Here is a 20,970-nt window from a genome sequence, read left to right on the forward strand (position 1 = left end):
GATGCAAATAAATAGTTAACCTAACAAACAATAGCTTAGTGGAAATCAGTAAGGCACCTGAATTACCTCAACTGGCTGCCCATAATTCAGACAAGCATCTGCTCTACATCAAGGCTGTTTCAGATTAGAGATCAGAGTTCCTTATCCTGTCATGAAGAGTAAGCCCCGCAACGTACCCTCAGCTTTTTACACATATCTCTTAACCACAGGTGAGGACACACATGGTAAGTGACCCAGTGCAATTTTCAAATACTGCTGGTATTTGTTTTATCTTCCTTTTAGTCATCATCATCAGGCAGTTTCTTTCTCTCATTCAAGCTTTTCTTTGACTTCAGGTATCTTCATTTATTTATTTATTTATTCATTTTTTATAGCAGGTGATGCCCTTCCAGTGTAACAGGGTGTCATAATTTGAATAGTTTTTTCGAAAACAGAATTTTAGAAGCCTGTGAACTTCAGATGACAAAGCCCTCGGACCTGAAATATTTTCCATATTCAAATATCATCCAAAAAAAGAAAAAAGAAAAAAGCCATAAATCAAAGAGATTTAATGAGAGTTCTCTGTGGTCTATGTTGGATCATATTTTCTCTTGTTTCACTCTGAAAAACCCTGGGAATCATTTTGCTTTGTACAGATTATCCTGTAATATTTGTCACCTATTTAGAGACTTTTCATTTAATTTTGCATCCATTCAGCCAACAGCGCTTGTCTGTGGACTGGAGGGTGAACCTTGAGGAAAACCCAGAATCATGGGAAGAAAATATAATCTCTGTGCATGATGGTGGTGGCAGGAATCAAACCCAATTTTGGTGAGATTCAAGGCAAACATGCTGAAACACTAATTATTCATTTTCTTAAAAACAGATGTCAATGCTATTTAACTATCTTATCTTCCTTTCTTTGGTAGTATCTTTAACGGTTTTGGGTATTTTAAAACAAGAAATCACAGTTAAAGAATGTTGTGGGAAACTATCTGGACCCTTATCATCTGTTTGTAGTTTAAGTATCAGTCTTGTTCTGTTGGCATCCCAGTTTATGTATACTGCTTTACTGATATTGTGTTTCTGATATTGCGTTTTTTCCGCATGTTATGAAACTGCATGTGAATATGATTTGCATGCTTGTTTGCATCAACCAACAGATGATATGTGAAAATTGAACGTGTTACTTAAATAGACAGCTACAATTTTCCAAACAAAGCAAGGCATTTAGGTTTTCTAGTGGTCTCTGACTGAGTCGATTGAAGAATGGGAGAACCAGAGAAAAGGAAGGTTGGAAATAAAGAGCTGACTGAAAGAGGTCAATGGAGCAAAAAAGTGGAGTTTTTATTGGCCATGGCAGGAAATATTGTTGGTCTGGGCAACGTCTGGAGATTCCCATATCTGTGCTTCAAGAATGGAGGAGGTAAAGACCTGAAGAAGGCAAAATCACCCAAGCAATGAGTTTGACTTTTTAAGTGCCTTATTTTGTGTAACTTTTTTGTGTAGGTGCATTCATTATACCTTACATTCTGTTTGCTGTGACTTGCGGTGTGCCGCTCTTTGTGCTGGACGTTTGTATTGGCCAGTATACAAAACAGAGTCCAGCAAAATTCTGGGGAAGACTCTGTCCACTAGCAGAAGGTAATTTATTTATTGCATTTGTCCATGTATTCTTCAATGAATGCAGCTCTCGTCATTAATAATGTAAAAAATAGTAATTGGTGATGAAGATACACTACTAGTCAAAAGTTTGGACACACCTTTTAATTCAATGTTTTTTGTTTAGGGATTTATTTTCTACATTCTAGAACAATACTGGAAATTTCAAAACTATGAAATAACACACATGGACTTAAGTAATCCATATGTAATGACAACAAAAAACAGTCAGTTGTTATTTTAAGACACGAAGGTCAGGTGTTCTGGAATAGTTCTTGCAAGAACAGTATTGTCAAGTGCATTTGCAGAACCCATCAAGCACCATGATGAAACTGGCTCACATGAAGACCATCCCAGTAAAGCAAGACCAAAACTTACCTCTGCTGCAGAGGAGAAGTTCATTTAGAGTTACCAGCCTCAGAAATCACCAATTAACAGCACCTCAGATTAGAGCTGTTATGAAGGCTTTACAGAGCATCAGTAGCAGACATATCTCAATATCAACTGTTCAAACGAGTTTATTGTGTATTTCGGCCGCCTTCAGCATTGTTTAACAATGAAGAAAGAAATAAACATCAGGAAAGACCATGGAATTAGAAGGTGTGTCCAAACTTTTGACTGGTAGTGTATGTCTGGCTGCTATCAACCAATTAGCATCAGCTTAATTACGGGTTTTTGACTTTACACAGAAGTCTTTGTTGTTTTGGTATGACTTTAAAATAAACTATTTTTCACAGGGTTTGGTTATGGATGCTATGTCATTTCACTGTACAGCTGCATTGCCTACAATATGCTCCTGGCCTGGGGTCTTTTCTACTTAATTTCATCTCTGAGCTCCACATTACCATGGACAACTTGTAGCAATCATTGGAACACAGGTACAATAAATGTCTAATAGATGCAGATAGACTGAGACTAGATGCTCTATAGATTAGAAATATGTGTGGTGGACCTTATTATTTTAAGGGGTTGCAATCTCATGGGCTCTTTATTTATGGTATAGAACAAGTTTAAAAAAATGGTTGAGTATGCACAATAACATTAATATTTATCACAGATGATATACACAGCTTTAAGTAATAGCCATCGATAAATTCCACATATTATAAATTATTGTGCTTGTGCATGGCCACACTCATTTACTGTAAATAACACCCCCCCAAATCATATATATGGATATATAGGACTTCTTACGAAGGGCTTCTTCCTAAGAAGGACTTCTCTGACAATTAAGTTAAGAGTCCGCTACACAAAATAGTGTACAACCAATATCACTCATCTAGCTCTTTTACAAGTGTTTTTTCTAATACATTTATTTTATGAGTGAAACCCTGAAAATTTATATAATTTATATAAGTATATATATAATCAGTTCACCAATTGGGATTCCTACAAACGCATGGTCAAGAGTGTGCTGAAAAATGAACATCCTCATGCATAAGCAAAACTTGATAAATCACATTCTATGTAGAGAAATGTTTATTTGGACAGTTTGCACAAAACGTGAATGCATGGTTGATGAATGACATCCCAGGTCTCATGATGTCTGTCTGCTAGCATACAATTCTAGTCCCAAAATCAGATTTGAATAAATAATTGCCATATTTAGCAGATGGTGCCACATAATAAGCAAATATTGCAGGTGTTACTTAGGAAGACAGCTTTTTTGTTCAAACATTGGAAGGCAAGAGCTGAGCGACATAGGTCAATGGAAAGAGGTACTTGAGACTTGAGATTTGAGACTTGAGATTTGAGGCTTGAGATTTGAGGCAACCCTCTTGGTGTACAACTGGTAACCATTGAACCTTTTAGTTAATAGTGAAAGGACAGTGGCTTACATTGCCATTCAAGATGATAATTTAACATCTAAATTGCCTTCTGTTTCATTCCTCACTCTTTCTGTACCTATTAGAGAACTGTATAGAACTTACATCAAACCAGACCAATATGATTCTCAACAGCACTCAAGGAAATTCTAGTATTTCTTCTGTCATTGAATTCTGGGAGTAAGTTCATGAAAACACAAGCATTAAAAATAATTACATTATATCGTATAGATTTACCTACTTCACTAACATTTCTTCTTCAGGGGACGAGTGCTGAATGTATCCCAAGGTATTGATATACTGGGTGATTTGAACTGGGAGATTTTGCTCTGTTTACTGGCTAGTTGGGTGGCCTGTTATTTCTGCATCTGGAAAGGAGTCAAGTCAACTGGAAAGGTCAGATTTTGATTTGTGAACTATTTATTCTACAAACTCTAAGTTTAGTATATACATTAAATGATAAAAATGTTTAACACTTGCTTTTAAACATTTTTTGTAAAAGTGTCACAATAACCTATATGATTTTTGTCAGGCAGTGTATTTTACAGCCACCTTTCCATATGTGATGCTTCTCTTGCTGATGTTAAGAGGTCTAACGTTGCCTGGTGCGCTGACTGGTATAAAGTATTACCTTTATCCAAAACCTTCTCGCCTCGCAGACTCACAGGTAGTGGAGTCATGACTGTCAAGATAATTTGCCCAGAGTTGAGACAAGACACATTCTGTATGATGAAATCAAGATTGGTCATATTTGCAAAAAAACTTCTAAACTTTGCTTCATTTGAATGTCATATAGGTTTGGATAGATGCAGGGACTCAGATTTTCTTCTCCTATGGTTTAGCAACTGGTAGCATAGCTGTTCTTGGAAGTTACAATACTTACAAAACTAACAGCTATAGGTAAGCACCCAGCAAAAAGGTGCTGATTACAATGTCCTGGATGTCTTGCTTATGCTGGATAATAACTAAACTCATGTAATTTGCTTTGTCTTGTAGAGACAGCATTTGGCTGTGTGTGCTAAATAGCTGTACTAGTTTCATAGCTGGATTTGTGGTCTTTTCTGTGCTTGGATTCATGGCAGAGAAGTTGGGAGCTGACATTGAAGACATAGCACAGCCAGGTAGTTTGCACACTTAATACAAGAGGCACACATATTATGGAATCTCTAAAATCACAAAATGATTATAGCAAAAACATTAAAATAAGCACACAAATGTATGCATCTTGTGTCTTTCTAAAGGACCAGGTCTGGCATTTATAACCTACCCTCAGGCAGTAGCCATGATGCCACTGCCACAACTGTGGTCAGCCTGTTTCTTTATCATGTTGATTTTATTAGGCCTGGATACACAGGTAATGTCAGAAGTTGTTGGGTCTTTGGAATTTTTGGCTTCTTGAATAGCATTGTAAAAAGAAAACCTCTTCTGTTTAGTTTGTTGGACTTGAGCTGATAGCATCCACTGCAATTGATATATTCCCAAATGTTTTACGGCGGCCCTACAGGAGGGAGCTCCTCCTCTTATTCTTCAGCACTGCCTTTTTCTGCTTTCAGATTCTATTGACAACTCAGGTAATTATACTTACACAATACACATGTACCTAATATATACATAATGATTTGCCAGTTTATTAGGTACACAGACCTTGGGCTATGACAGAGCAATGACAGTTTATGGCAGGACAGATGGAATATTGGGTCCCTTGGTAGGAGCTGCACCCAATCCACTGGCGAGGATTTGGGGCTGAGAGCTGTGGAAGACCGGCAGGGGAGATTTGAGGAAATTCTGCCAAATGGAGGATGTGAGCTCACTCAGTGTTGTGGCAGTGCCTTTGCAAAAACCTTCTGAAATACTGGAAGTCTTCCAACACTGTCCTCAAGCAAGACTTACAGTTATTCCCAACTTCTCTAGGAACACTGTCCATACTTTGAAAGTGAATACTGGTAGCCCGTTTTTCATTAGGGAATAAAGAGACTAGGTAAAAGTGTAGGTACTATATGATAGAGTGATGAGAAACATCCTGACCCTAAGACAAGGCCAGCAGTAGCTTTAGTAACAAGCTAAAATTTGCTCCATTACAGAATCCTTCCAATCAGCTTGCAAAGACAGACTAAGAAAATTCAGATACACCATATGTAATTAACAACAATGGATGAATTATAATGATGCTGGGCTTGTTATTAACCGCTTATGAGTACTGGAAAACCTGGTAAGGAGCTTAGACAGACTGGGATGTTACACAAATTTCATAATGTAATAAGTTTACTTGATAAAAACTGATTAAAATGTGCAAAGTTACAGAAACTCTCTAGTTATATCAAGTATAGCATATCAGTACCTAATAAACTGGCAAAGTTTTTAATGTTTTGAAAAGTTTTATTATTTTCAAGTAATGTTTCTCAGGCATGGAGATTATGTTTTTATTATTGTGGGGTTTTTTTTTTTCTTCTTAGGGGGGAGTCTACATCTTCCAGCTTATTGATTATTATGGAAGTAGTGGTGCTTGCCTACTTTTTATGTGTCTGATTGAAAGTCTAATAATTGGGTGGGGTTTTGGTATGTGTTATTGTTTATGTCATACAAGAATCTATCTATTTACTATGTATACAATAAATGTAATATAGGAAACACCCCTTATTTTGAATGTCGTTCAAATCAGGGGCTGATCGCATGTTCGATGTCATTGAGGACATGTGCGATATGAGACCAAGTGCATTCTTCAAATACTGCTGGCGTTATTTCACTCCACTGATGTGCTTTGTAAGTTATTTAACATACATCACACCGCAGAACAGTTGAATTGTGGGTTCTAAGCAGTTTGTCTTGGATAGTAGTGTCAGCTGCAAAGCAAATCACAGGTTCATACTAATGTGCATATTCTAATACATTATCATTGTATGGCAGATTCTCCATATAAATGGGTTTTTAAAAAGAGGAGACATTTATTTAACTCTGTGTTTTGTAGCTGTCAGAGATAAAGCTGTAACTTTATGTTCTTTGGACAGAAAATTAAGAGAAGAATAAAGAAAAGTAAAGTGTGAGGGAAAAACACTACTTCTCTGCTTCTCTTTTATACCATATTGTTATAAAAATATATTAACAATACTATATATCTTAAGATGTTTTGCAGCTAATATTCCTTGTGAGTAAAAATGTGTTGCTATTTTACAAATACAAATATGTTAGCATCGGAAAACTGTAGTGGAATAAAGGGAAACAGTGTAGAATGTGCTGTTACAAGAAAATAATCAACCACTCCTGTTGCACTCCACTCTGATACTTTTCCTATAACAGCATGCCCCCGAGTGTTTTATTCCTTACGCACTTATGCACACAATGTAAAGCAAAACCTTCAGAGTGCATTATACTACAACCTCCTCCTCATCAAATCATCATCATCATCATCATTCAAGTTTTAAGATTTTATTTGTAATATGAAGTTAAATACAGTATGCAACTTGCAGTAAAATGAAAACCTGGCATACTCCTCATAGACTGTGCATCTAAATAAATGTAATTTTTCAGAAGAATATGATTTTGTGATATGCAATATGTTACATGATAAATGTAGAATGATGTGCAATTAAGGTACATAATGTGCAAATATAACAGAAGGGAAAGTGATGTATTTGAAATGCAGGTGAGCTACGAGTAATAACAGTAAAGTGCAGTAAGTTACAATGGTGTAATGAGTTTTTATGGAATCTGAGCATCAGTTCTTGTCTTGCTTACTCATCCTTTCCTTTGCTTTTAGGGAACTTTCATTTTTTACATGGCAAAATATAAGCCCCTCATGTATAACAATGTTTATGTATATCCAAACTGGGCTTATGGTCTTGGATTGTTCATGGTCACATTTTCCCCTGTTCTGGTCATTACATGGGGTTTGGTGAAACTATACACCAGCTCAGGATCACTAAAGCAGGTAATATATTAAAATAGTATATTTCATACTTTATATTGTTTCTCATTTGATCTGTATTTTGTCTGATATTGACTGCAAAAGAAGGAAGATAAAATATAAAGTAAAATATAAAGTATCATCTGTTGTTTTTCTTTCTGAACAGCGTTTTAAACGTGTGTTCACCCCAGATGACAAACTCCCGATGACCGAAAGACAAAGAGCACAGTCGCAGATTAGTGATATTCTAATGGCAGGAATTTGATGACCAAATGTTCATCAGTGGCTTCAATCCAAAGACAGGCAATTATCCTTTTAGAAATACACTGAGTTGCCATTTTATTAGGGCCCAGTACACTGTAACTGCACTGTACTGCATTATAATTATTTGATGTGTTAAATAATGTCCATATGTTGATCTAACAAAGTGTCAGTGAAATGTGAGCACGATGTACATTTACAATTTGGCACTTTTATCTAGAGAAACACACAGAAGTGCTCTGTGTACCCTGAACTCCAGAATACCATCAAGCTTAAACTGTGTTTTTGAAGATACATAATAATTCTTAGCACAACAGTTAAACTGGTGTGGTAATTTGTGTGTGTGTGTGTGTGAGAGAGAGAGAGAGAGAGAGAGAGAGAGAGAGAGAGAGAGAAAGAGAGATGCTGATACGTCAGGCGCAGTAGCACTGGTGTGTTAATTAAACACTGCATATTTTCACATATAGTTATAGGTATCTTATCCCTTTTCATTGTCTTATATGTCCTAACTGTCCCATGACCTTTTTCCATTAATATCAGCTTCTGACCCTTGATTTTAAATGGATAATTTTAGTTTTCTGACAATTTCTTAACTCAATGAAGCAGTGACATTGCTGTACCTGATACACTCACCCCAGGACCACAGAAACTCACTGTTGTGCTAAAAATGCCAAAATTATAATAATATCTGGCCAGTCGTGGTCACTTTACATTGATGGCCCTGGTAGAAGGAAGGCTAACAAACGGACAAAAAAGTGCATAGTGACATGATGGATCTAATGAATAGCCAACCCAGTGTACTTTCGGTAAGCTAATAAAATACTCAGCTTGTTCTTCCCTAAAAAAAGCCTGTTTTATATGTGCTTAGTAAATTTACAACCTTCATTCTGCCCCTTTAGTCAGCCATTTTCTGAAAGGAATTTGTTCTGCAGCTTATCGCAGATGATGAGTTACTATACTAACTGGCTCCTATTAACAGGTCCTTTTTAATCTTACTGGCATTAATTAAGTCTGTGTCTAGTTAAAGACCTTGAGATCAAAAAAATTTGCCGAATTAAGGGGAGCAAATTATCAATGTGGAAAGACTAAATGTGCACTCTTAAATATTTCATTGTCGCTTCAATTGGTTTTTACAATGCTGAGAGTGTGAAATGAGTCTGCTAAGCCACGTCTCTAGAGAGCATGCTTAGCTTCCAGCAGAGCAAACAGGATATCATGAGCACTGGTAATGTGTGTAATATTTTGAGAATTCTCTTCTTCATGAAAGGGCTATCAAGAAACATCATCAAGCTAAATCTTGATAAAATCATTTCCTGTTGAACAAAAAAAAAATGTAGTTACAGACACGTAATACATTATTGCTCACACTGAATTTGCTGTTAGAGCCACTGGGGATATATATTTTTTAGTTGGTGATATTATTATTGTTTTTCTTCGAGATGTGGAAATGATTTATGAAACCCCCCAGGAGCCGTGATGAAAGGAGAACCTCATTAAGTGAACAAATTTCTTTTCGAATTTGTTCTAAAATACCTTATTGACCATAATCAAAGACTATTCATCAAAACAGCAATTCTTGCTGGCATTGAACTCTCTGTGTCCAACACAATTTTTTTTTCTTTCTGCAGCACTTTAAACACGGACATTGTTCCTCCTTTCATTATCGCCTTTGCAGATATAGGAGAAATGAAGTCAATCTGCTTTTGAATGATTCAAACATACAATATACTGTATGTAAATGACTAATCTGTTTCTTTTAGGAATCAACTTTCGCTAAAGCTAAAATATTCATAGTACTATGCTGTTTTCTGATTACAGAATTTTGGGAAATTTTTAGAAGGGTGCAAAATAAGAGATGAAGATATTTGTGCCAACTTTTGTGCCAGCTTGTTCAGGAAAATGGGAGGATAGATAGATAAGATACAGCTTTCAGCCTTGCATTTAGATGGTTATTAGTTTAGATTAGTTTAGTTTGGTTTAGTTAGGTTTAGTTAGTATTCACTCTCTGAGTCTTTGCTGAAATAATATGAGAATTTGACTTGGACTGTATTGTACACATCTGTTATATATTTCTCTAATTAACTGTATTTCACTTTGCCCAATGTCAACAAAGCTGAATCGAATCGAATCAAATTGTTTAATAATCACTTTTAATAATTTGTATAGTGCAACTGAGCTTAAACTTGAACCCAGCTGTCTATCCTACAGTTAATGATGCAAAAATATTGTTTAGCTCTTTTGCACTGCAGTTACCACAATCCATATAGAATATGTTATTTTCTTGCTCTTGTTAAAAAAAAAATTGATAACAATTGGCTCAAAGAGTTTAAAGAGATTAAGGTTCAGGTTAAGTGCTTTATTATTTATATCCATCTCTTAAAACACTTGTATTCATTGAAATAAACTACACACTTGTTTGAATTTATTCCAATTCTAAATCAAATGATTTTAAAGACTCTGAAGTCAATTTGTCAAGCGCAATTAATAACCTGTGAAAAGGGAAGTAACCTACAAAAGAATAAGACACATATGGTACATAACCAAGTAAATTATTTATTTATTTTCTCTTCAGATATTAGTACCTGTAAGTATGAGCATTCACCTTTATGTAGAACTGTTTTCATCAAAATCTAATCTTCACTGGCTCTCTGAAGTCTTTTCTCTAAAGTCTCAGAAATACAGATAAAGGTTTTTCAGTTTTCTTTACACCCAGCATTAGTCACTTGGACAGAGTGGTAGGATCAGCAACTCAGTGACAAATATAGAATGTGTGATCATTCAACTCGTCATCATTCCCAGCCTGAGTCATGGAGCTCTTTGTCTTTGTCAGTCTGGCTCAGAGGGGTGACATATCTGACAGGTAGACAACAGCAGAGCAGTTATGAAATTTTTGTTCTTTTTGATGCTTACTTTAGCCCTACTCAGAAGGGGTTGGTGTCTCTGGGTGATTTTTAGCATATTCTTCATGATGTATTATTAAATGAATAATTGCTATTATATTAAATTAAAATGCAAAAAACTATTAGACTGGGGCTAGTATTTAAATCATTATATGTGATTTCAAACTCTTTTTTAAATAGCATTAAGTGTATCAATAGCTCACAGGTTTACAGGAAGAAAATTCCAGAGCTCGGGGCTTGTATGCAGTTGAAACCGATGTTTTGTTGCTGATTAGCGTGCTCAGTGGTATAATTAACCAATTTCATGATGAATCATCACAAACAGTAATTCCTGTAGTTCAAGAGTTTTTAAAAGGGCATGACTGTCATGAAGTAGACCTGCACGGGTACGTTTTCTTCAGAAATGGTCAGAAAACCAGCAAAAACCTGACAAGTCAGTAAATGTGAGGCAGACCATTGTAAAAACATTAATAAAGACAACTAGATAACAAACGCTTGAGCAAACAAAATAACACTGAAGGTTTGTTTCAAATCACATACATATGCACTATAGTACACCATTTTTTTACTATAAATAGTGTGAGTGAGTTCACACTGAATATTCCAACAAGAAGAAGTGCACTTCAAGTACGCAGAGGATGCACTTATTCAACCTCAAAGATAAACTGTGGAACGTTGGACACTTCATGCTCTCAACACTTGCAGCAGCCGTAGAGGAAAAGGGACAGAGCTACCAGGCACTGATGCTGGCTGAGAAAATAATTTCTAGATTTGTTAAATTGATCTCTATTTCAACATTTAAAAAATTCACCGTATTCTGCTAAAGTTTGCGGCATCGAATTACGTGTGGTTGACATCGTTTGCCGTCATCGGCTTGGAAATCAGTTACGTTTCCAGTTAGTAAAAAAAATCTGAGATGATACTACCCTTCTAAATCCTTTTATATATTAGACAGTAAAGTACAAAGTGTGTAGTAAGTCATTTGTAAACTTTACATCTAATTGTAAACAGATGAAGACCATTAGGTGATTGGGTGATTTTGGGGATAGAGCTGCTTGACTGGAGGTCTTGTGATGAATTGTAGGGCTGAGGATCTTTTACTTGAAGTCAGCAACTTTGGGAGTTGCAGGTGCATGTGAGACAATGGCTAGTGTGACAATTTATTGGAAAATAGTCTTAATAATAAATAACTTTTATTCCCCACTAAGTTCCTTCCTGCATAATTCTAAATGGTACTATTAAAAAAATCCAAAGTGCTGCTTATTAAATTATTAATACTGACCATTGGTGATGAGCAACAAATGGAGCTGAAACAAATGATGTAGAAGATATGGCAGGCATGCAGGCAGCATTGTGTATGTGGTCTGCATGCATATGATTGGATTTAGAAAGGAATGTTTGGAATAGTTCTATGGCCGATCAGATGAGGGCTTCCTGGGTGGAGAGACGCTGAAAGGAGTGACAGAAACTCAGCGGCCATCATTGTTCAGCTCCTCTAATGGCATTGTGATGTACAGAAGAGGTGGTATGCAAGAAATGTCCATTTGCAGAGAAGGAAACTTTTTTTTAGACCCAACTTGCTTGTCAAGGTACGGATTCACACTGAGGAGTAATAACTAAAGCTCAAATCAGATTCTTCTCATATTCTCCTCTAGTGGATAAGTATATATATAAGTATAGTGCAAGTAAATTTGGTGCAAGTGTATTTATACCCAGAAATACAATAAGATTTTTAATAATACATGGATGATGTGCTCGAACTGCTGAAAGCATTAAGCTAGACTAAACACTAAGCTGTTTACACTTTGCAGTCTCTGCCTGCATTATGTATTAAAAGGGGCAAAGTCATTAAACGCTGATGCTGTTTGATTGCTTTTTTTTTTTTCTTATTCTTCTAAATGACGAACCAAATAAAAATTAATCAGGCACAATTTATTTCTCATTTTGATATTATGATAAACATGTTTGTTAAGTCTATTCCAAGACAATTTTACACATTTCATGCTTCAAATGATCTTGTTAGACTGGAAATAATTTGTAGAAATAAGTGCTTGAAAATTATCTGTCCATGATCATTTCTTTTAATTCAGTGCCCACAGCAGGTCTTGCTCTAACATTTATGAACCAGTTAAAATACACGAAAGGGTGGATAACTAAGCAAACTGATTCAAGCTTCAGATTCAGATTCTGACGCTTGTAGCCAGAAAAGGGTACAAGCACGCTGATATTAATACGAGACTCCATACGAGACACATGATTTTTTTAATGAGTAATGTTATAGTTCTTCATACTTGCTGTTCATTCAAGCCAACAGTTAAACACATCATACATGTGACTATAATAAACAGAGTAGACCCTCCTCCTTAATCTGGAGATTAAGTAAAACTAAACTAAGAGATAGGCAGGTAAACATGGAATGTACTGAGCTTAATGCCTAAAGAAAAACTGCAGATTAAATATATTGGATACTGTCCAGCTTGTTTTAGTCCAGCTTGTTTTAGGCCTTCATTTATCTCTGCACTACAGATGTGCTGCAGTGCAAACATTTTTTTTTCTTTTCTGTGCATGTAGAAACACTTTTCACAGTTTGCAAAAGCTCATGAGCTCATTTCATAAATGTTGTTATGCAAAAATCCATCCATATCCTGAACTGCAAAATAATATTGACACAACAAATGTTCCAGGCTTATATATGCTTTCTGAGTGCAAAATAGCCATTACATTGTTGGCATAACATCGACTGTTTCCTCCGGTGGATATAATAATTATCAGCTCAAAGAAATCTCAGCTTTTTACTGCAGCTGTATGCTTGCCAGATTCCTGATATGTTAGACTTGAAGAAAAGTTTCAAACTGACCCCATTTAGACTGTTTAGCATTTTGACAGACAGAAAAACTGAGATCTGGATGTCATGTATGAATGGATCTCATTTTTTCTATGACAAACTTAAACTGTCAGGGTTAAACAATGCATTATATCATTCGTCTGGTAATATGAAAAGTTACAACCCTTTCAAATAAATAAACTAATCAATCCATCAGTCGATATACAAGAGCTATTAGGAACACTAATGTATTAAAATAAATGCATTAATATAAACCTGTGATCAAATTTTAGTTGAGATGCTGTTAGAGAATAAACTACCCTATGGTATAACAGCAAACTATTTGGTTTGGATGAAAAAATTAAACCATATTGATGTCTTTTTATATTAAAAGGCAGTGGTATGCTTTGCTTAGCACATTTTGATGGAATGCTATTAGATCATTATTGGATTGTAAAAGTGTAAATGAGGTCTTAGTGTAATAAGGCTATTACTAACATTTTTTGGAGTTGGTTGATATAACTGTACTATTAAGTAAGCTGTCAGGACATAATACAAGCCCCAATACTGTGAGACAAGCTCCAGAGGGCTTACTTAGCTCTTGTCATACAACATTAAAGAATTCTCCAGCATTCCTGATCCAGTGGAATTTTCAGTGACACCGGACTCTACTGAGGTTAAGGGATTATCTGAAGAGCTGCATTTAAGCCAAAAAATAAATAAATAAATTAATTAATAAATAAATACTGACTCTGCCTCCAGGCCAGTGACAGTTTCTATTTATTGAGGACTTGACACACCCCGGCAGTGTTAAAAGATTTCACTGGAGTTCTAGCCCTTGTCATGGCCTGTGAGTCAGTGAGGGAATCAATATTGCCTTGGCAAATGTTGGACTTAAGCTTGCTTAACCTACCACATCTGAAATGTTTTATAGACTCGGTAAGAAACATTACATTTTTTTTTGTAACAGCAGACAAGCAACATCATGGAAAGTGTTTGCATTGAGAATGACTGAAGGAAGCACTGTGTCAAGCAGCTCCTATTACTGTCAGTCATTAAAGCCCAGCTGAGTGTGAACAAAACTTACTCTGCACCTCCTGCCAGGTGAACCAATTCCTCAAACACATGGAGCAGATGGACCAATTACACACTGGCAGTGCTCACAAGAGGGAACAGACAGATCAGGTAAACCAGCTCCACTAAGCATCCACAATCATGTCGCTACAGGGAGAGCAGGAGCTGTCCCAGTGCAAGCTTGACTGGAGTGAGAAATGGCTGGCATGCTGGGCAAGGGAATCAACTATGAGTAAACAGCTTGGGCTTCTTCTTTTTTATTTTTTTAGCTGGATTGTTCAGTATATATTAGGCATGTAAACATCTGTACCAGGTTACCTCTAGAGACAAATAATGGTGGAAAGGATCAGAGAGCTATACACTTCTGAGATTTTGAGAATACAACATTCCCATCATTGTTGTCAGGCAGGGAAATTAGGTTAAAAATATTTACCACAAAAAAATACTGTGTGTGTGAAACATCACGGCATTGAATAAACAGAAACAAACAAATAAATACATGATGTTGTTGCCAATATTATTGTAATGGTTTTTTTATTATTATAATGTATATGAAAATATTATATATGATTTTTATTATTATAATGATTTTTTTTTTCTTTTCAATATTTACTATTTTGAATAAATGAGGTGGATGTCCATTTCACTTTACTGTGAAACACTGTGAGCTGATGTATGAAAGTGCTATATGATAAATAAATAAATATGTGCTACATTTATTATATAGGAGCTATATAAATAGGTTCTATATAAATAAATTACGTTACAGTTAACTGCTTCATTTTTGCATTAAACTTCTAAATTTCGAACCTCTTGAAGTCTGTTCTGAGTTCAGGCACACGTGAGGAATGACATTTCATTTTAACATTATCAAACAAACCAGGTTTTAACTTGTGTCACAGTAGGAAAATCTGCATTTGTTCGCTCAGCACCTCAGATGAAATGTCTTTAATAATCTTGATTATGTTGTTGGCATTTCACAAAATGTCTTTATTTAAAACAATATCACTCTGCCTTTGTTCCCCTGAGTTCTGCATGCAGAAACATATTATACTACTTTATAATCTCATTTTTATAACAAAATCTAATCATTTACTTATTCGAATTGCCCAAAATTACAAAAGCTACTCATTCATTTAATCGTTTATGGCAGCATAACATTAGAAATTCTCAATCTAATTTTCTTTCTCTCTAATGTAGACACACAATCAAAGTTGGATTTAACGCGAGGAGCTAAAACAAAATATTAATAAGTTGTCATTTACTCTGAATATATTTAAATCTATAACAATAGGCTTAATAGAATGCTTCCTGGAAAGCAAAAGGGGGAAATGACCATGTGAATTCATCAGCTGGTGCCTGGATAAACAAACCCATTCTGTTATTGACATGTGATGAATTATTAAATCAAGCCGTTTCGTATTTAATCGAAATCCCCAATCCCATTTCTCCAAGCCAAATCAAATAAGAAAGGCAATGAATAATGATTTATAATGGCAAAAGTTGGAATTGGACAGGTGGACAGCCTGTGTTCCTGAAGGGGTAAATGCTGTTAGTCTAATATGCACCGTCTCTACGTATGTCACAGCACCCCCACTTTTTATTACTCGTTATTATTATTTACAGTAGTAGTATGATAAGGAGAAACATTATATTAATAATAGTTTAAATATTATAGTAATATGCAGTAGTAGTGTTTGTAGCATAAATGGTTACATTACTCTGGTCAGAGACTTTTTTTTATTTATTTATTTATTTATTTATTTATTTATTTATTTATTTATTTATTTTCAGGTATACAAGCAATGAATAAATGTTTCCAACAGCAAGAAAAAAGGAATGTGTTGTTTATTCTGTTTATCCAATATATAGAGTATTTTGTAATTCTCCAAACCTATATAATTAAAAAGACCATGAATAAAGATCCCTAATAGCAAGATCATTGAATTGTGGTGTTTTGTCTGTTAATCCAATATGTGTGTTGTGAGATGGTCGGCATTGTAGTACTTGCAATATCCTAGTATTTGTAACTGTACTGTAAGGCAGTGCTATTATTTTTTTAAGTTTAAGTAAATCGGTCTCAATTTAAGTCTTTTTTTATTTTAACACATGGTTATGCTTTGCTTTGCCTTCACAGTGCTGATCCTGTCAGAGTATTGCCGGTATCTGTTCACTGTCCATTGTATCATGAGCGAATTCAATGACTTCCTTTGATCCAAGCTGTTCTACCATATCAAATGCAATAACACTATTTAGCCACAGTGTGATGTCCTCTAATTAATATTACACAACACTGTCACACCAGCAAGGGGCATTATGCCTCCCCACCAGCAGAGGTCACCATCCCCACAGTTCTAGCTTACCCAGGTCACTTCCTGTTTTTAGAATATTTATGGCCTATAGGCATTATTATTATTATAAATATTAATACCTAAATGCTGCATTCACTATTCAGCATGTATATCATATTATATATCTAATGCTTATGCATTATAATATTACCATCAATACAAATTAAATCACTATGTTTAATAATAAGGATATTAATATAATGTCATTAAGACCATATTCATCAGGTTTGACTGATCATTCAAGAAAGCGATCACTGGATGAAGTGTTTTAAAATATTTGAAGTGTATTAATGATCATACATAAAAACCTTTTCTTTTTTTTTTAAATTAGAGACTTTTGTACAATTGTGATGAGCAAAAATAATCATATAAACAACAATCTTCTAGCAACAACCTTGTGACAGTGTCAAAAACTGCAGAATCTAGACTACGCACATACATGACTCATTGATGATGTGTATATTACTAAATGAGAACACCTACTTGTAAAATATAATTCCTTGTTGTCAGGTCTGTAAAGTCCAATTTTATGGCACCCTGATTGGCTAGCCAGCTAGATCATGTTGATTTATACACTCCCTTTAAAAGTGCTTCCAGTCATCTGATTTCATCTCATCTGCATCCATATTTCAAGTCAAAACTAGAATATTGAGCAGTATTATTGTAAGCCTGGTCTGCTGATGGTGTCACTTACTCTACTACAGTAACAATTTTGAACCAGGAAGTGGACTTTTACACAGCAAACACAGAGTGATACACAAAGTGAAACGTTTCAGAGCAGTTACAGGAAATATAAGCACTGCTGAAATGGTGCGTGACCAAACGGATTAGTAGACCAAAACAAACTGTTGTATAATATACCTTGTTATCATATATATATGATATGGTATGATATGATATGACATGATATTGTAAATCACAGTAATACTTATAAACACTGTATATTTAGTGTTTTCACACACAAAAAAAAACCCCCCACTGCAATATGACATAAGAAAATGAGAAAACACAATATTCTCAGTCATATTACAACATGTTGCACTCCTCAGGTTCATATGTATGGCTTGGCAGACTTAAGCAACTGTGACTGGCAAGGCTCGCCAAGTGTGTTTCAATTTGTCCTGGTTTCAAAGCTTGCCTGCCACAGCAACGAAACTGATTTCACAGTGGCACACGCTTTAAATTATACGTAGCTACTTCTAATTTGCTGTAGGCTTTTTTTCTTTATCTGCTTGTTTTTTTCTCAGCATACTTACAAATTCATTGTACCTGATTACAGTAACATGGATTCAAAGTGCATACTGTTCATGTTCAATACGATCCATTATTTAGGGGCTGTGCTAATAATCTTCTTAAGTATAATGGGGAAAGAGGTGCTGCAGGAACAGCTTTTCACCAACAAGCAGCAAGACCAAATAGACAAATACTGAGCCATTCTTTATGTCCACATAAGACTCGAGAGTCTGCTTGGAGAAACAACAAATATCTGTATGCTACCTTTCTGACACACAAAAAGCCATATTTCCCTTCTCATCACACTTTTTCTCTCTCTTGTTCTCTGTTTATAATGATGCCTCAGAGAAAGAAAGAAACAGAAATAAAGTGTAAAATCAGGAAAAACAACAGTCTGGGACTTTTGTGTGTTTCCCAATCAGCAAACAGAATGTCATATAACTGTGTTTGCTCAAGGAGAGAAAAATATGAAAACGGGTGGCAATCTATGCCAGAAGATGTCAAAACAGACCGAAGCTGCAGATGAGCTTGCCATCTTTTTTTCTGTTCCCAGACATACTGTATTTTCCAGGACCCTAAAACAGGTGCTGTTGGACAGAGAAGTTATATTTTTTGCATAGAAACTGAGGAAAGATACTGTAACCATGTCATGTCAAGTAGCATGTCATTTGGTGTCATAAATGATCATGACATATTATGTACATATTAATAACAGTGTTCTTTCACTATTACAAGTAACTGTCAGTATGTCATAGATGTCAAAATCTTTAATCTTACATTACTGCTCATTTTTGTTACTTGTAATCTAGGTGAATTTTGTGTTATGATAGGTTTTACACATCCTGTTGAATGATTCTGAATGATGCTTTTATGATTAACCATATAAGTGAAATTCTTTTCTCTTGTCACACAACTTGTCAAAAAGTTTGTGAGCTTTACAATGATGTCAGTTATTTCTAATTATTTTTTTCTTTTTCTTAATCTAAGTTCAAACTTATCTGTGAACCCAACAGTATCAAAGATTAAATCTGACATCCTTTATATGTCATCCCTTATATCTCTTTCATATATCTCAAAGAGGGTCCAATCTTTCTTAAAGATGGTTTTGGAAATAACTAGACCCAGTGACATGCTAATGAAGAACGGCATCTCTTCTGCAGCTGCGACAAGTAATCAAACAGCATGTCGGAAAGAGTGAGAGTGGCTTTGAAGATGAAGTGCAAACACTGTCCTTATAGCAGGTACGATGAAATGCAGAGCATGCACTTTGCAATGCGCTGACACAGACCCAGCGGAGTCCTGAGACTGCTTCGCCAACCTGTCCCAGCTTAGCTCGATGCAGCCGTGATTAAAGAGATGGTGTAAATAATAAGGACGTCCAGTCAGCCCACATATTCATCAGTGCTCTTGCTGTACAGCTGGAGCTGTGGCCTCCGCTTATCCTCAAACCACGTTTCAACTCTCTATCTCAAGGTAGAAGAGCAAAATGGACATAATGATGGGTAGCGCTGAGATTATGGCCTGTAAAAAGTATCCACCGAACACAATGCACAATACAGCATTTTTCAGAAGTAAAGATATATACATTGAATGGATGGTGAGGTATCTTTATTACAAGAACTATTAAATGCTGGCCATTTTCTTGTCTGAAGGTAATTCCTGAACCATATGCAGGTCCATGTAATTTCCTATATTTAGAAGGAAAGATAGTGTATCCAGCTGTGGTGAGTGCTAAGCTATATAGCTTCAAGTGACAGATTTCCACATGTGACAGATGCAGCTGTTAAATATTGCAGTACAATCATTCATCAAAATATTTGATGATGTCAAATTTAAATTTAATCTATCTATCTATCTATCTATCTATCTATCTATCTATCTATCTATCTATCTATCTATCTATCTATCTATCTGTCTATCTGTCTGTCTATCTATCTATCTATCTATCTATCTATCTATCTATCTATCTATCTATCTATCTATCTATCTATCGATCTAATTTTTAGTAGCATATCCAATAGAATGCAGGAAAACAAAACAAGCTTAGATGGACCAGTAAACATGGCAATGGGTCCAAGTTCCATAGTAATCAGTTCATTTTCAGTGCATCAGGATACATAATAACTGGTGTTTATCTTTGTATGAAAATGTCCAGCTTCAGTTGGAGTTGAGCAGTCATGTGTACCATTTAATAAACATTTACATATAAAACCGACTGCTGGAGGGTGTGGTTTCATCCAGTTAATTGTTATGGTTCATCATGCAGGCGTACTTGAAGAATATATCTCTGGGTTTGACTACACATAACCTGGGGAATCCCTTCAAACAGAATATAAAGTGGGATAAAGAGCAATATGCAAGATTTTCATAATCTCATCCTTGACCCCTTGCCAAAATATAAATATTTTTAGACAATCCCAGAATATGTGTGTGATTTCCTGCCTGTCCACAATGTCTCTGCTATAGGATTTTCACAGATGCTGTTCTAAAGAACCTAATTTATGTTTTCCTCAAATTCCTTCCAAATCATACTGCTGATGCCTCACAAAATAATAGAACAAATGCCAGAAGCATAACTCTTAAATAAACATTGAACTATAGAAGGATCAGCCACCAAACAGGCCTTTCTATTCAAAATTCCCTATCAGATCCATTTCTACTATACATAATAAGACACCTGCTGTTGCCAGCTTTTTAAAAGAAATAAAACACTTGGGGGCATGTTGTTATGGGAAAAAATGACTCTGTGGTGATTGAAAGCATAGTTACTGTTACCACCTCAAGGTTGATTGTTTTCCCATAACAGCATAAAATGATTTATTGCTCAATTTATTTATTACCACCAGCTTCAATTTCCTATTAATTAAATAACAGCATATCAAACATTTATCATTTATAATTTTTAATTACAATCATTCAGTTTTTGCTCCCATTTTTGAAATATTTCAGATTCAGATTA

General features: G+C 35.4%; 1 protein-coding gene across 1 annotated transcript; it reads left to right on the forward strand.

Annotated features, from left to right (window-relative positions):
- Window positions 1–1,009: 1,009 nt before the first annotated feature.
- On the forward strand, window positions 1,010–10,742 carry LOC131369224 (sodium- and chloride-dependent GABA transporter 2-like). Its single transcript, XM_058415730.1, has 14 exons — window positions 1,010–1,405; window positions 1,489–1,623; window positions 2,379–2,519; window positions 3,554–3,647; window positions 3,731–3,863; window positions 4,000–4,134; window positions 4,264–4,367; window positions 4,464–4,588; window positions 4,709–4,821; window positions 4,901–5,038; window positions 5,921–6,023; window positions 6,127–6,227; window positions 7,222–7,392; window positions 7,535–10,742. The coding sequence occupies exons 1-14, from the start codon at window positions 1,249–1,251 to the stop codon at window positions 7,631–7,633; spliced, it is 1,749 nt and encodes a 582-aa protein (XP_058271713.1). The 5' UTR covers window positions 1,010–1,248; the 3' UTR covers window positions 7,634–10,742.
- Window positions 10,743–20,970: the final 10,228 nt, after the last annotated feature.

Source organism: Hemibagrus wyckioides, linkage group LG18 (assembly GCF_019097595.1).
Source record: "Hemibagrus wyckioides isolate EC202008001 linkage group LG18, SWU_Hwy_1.0, whole genome shotgun sequence".
Classification (NCBI taxonomy): domain Eukaryota; kingdom Metazoa; phylum Chordata; class Actinopteri; order Siluriformes; family Bagridae; genus Hemibagrus; species Hemibagrus wyckioides.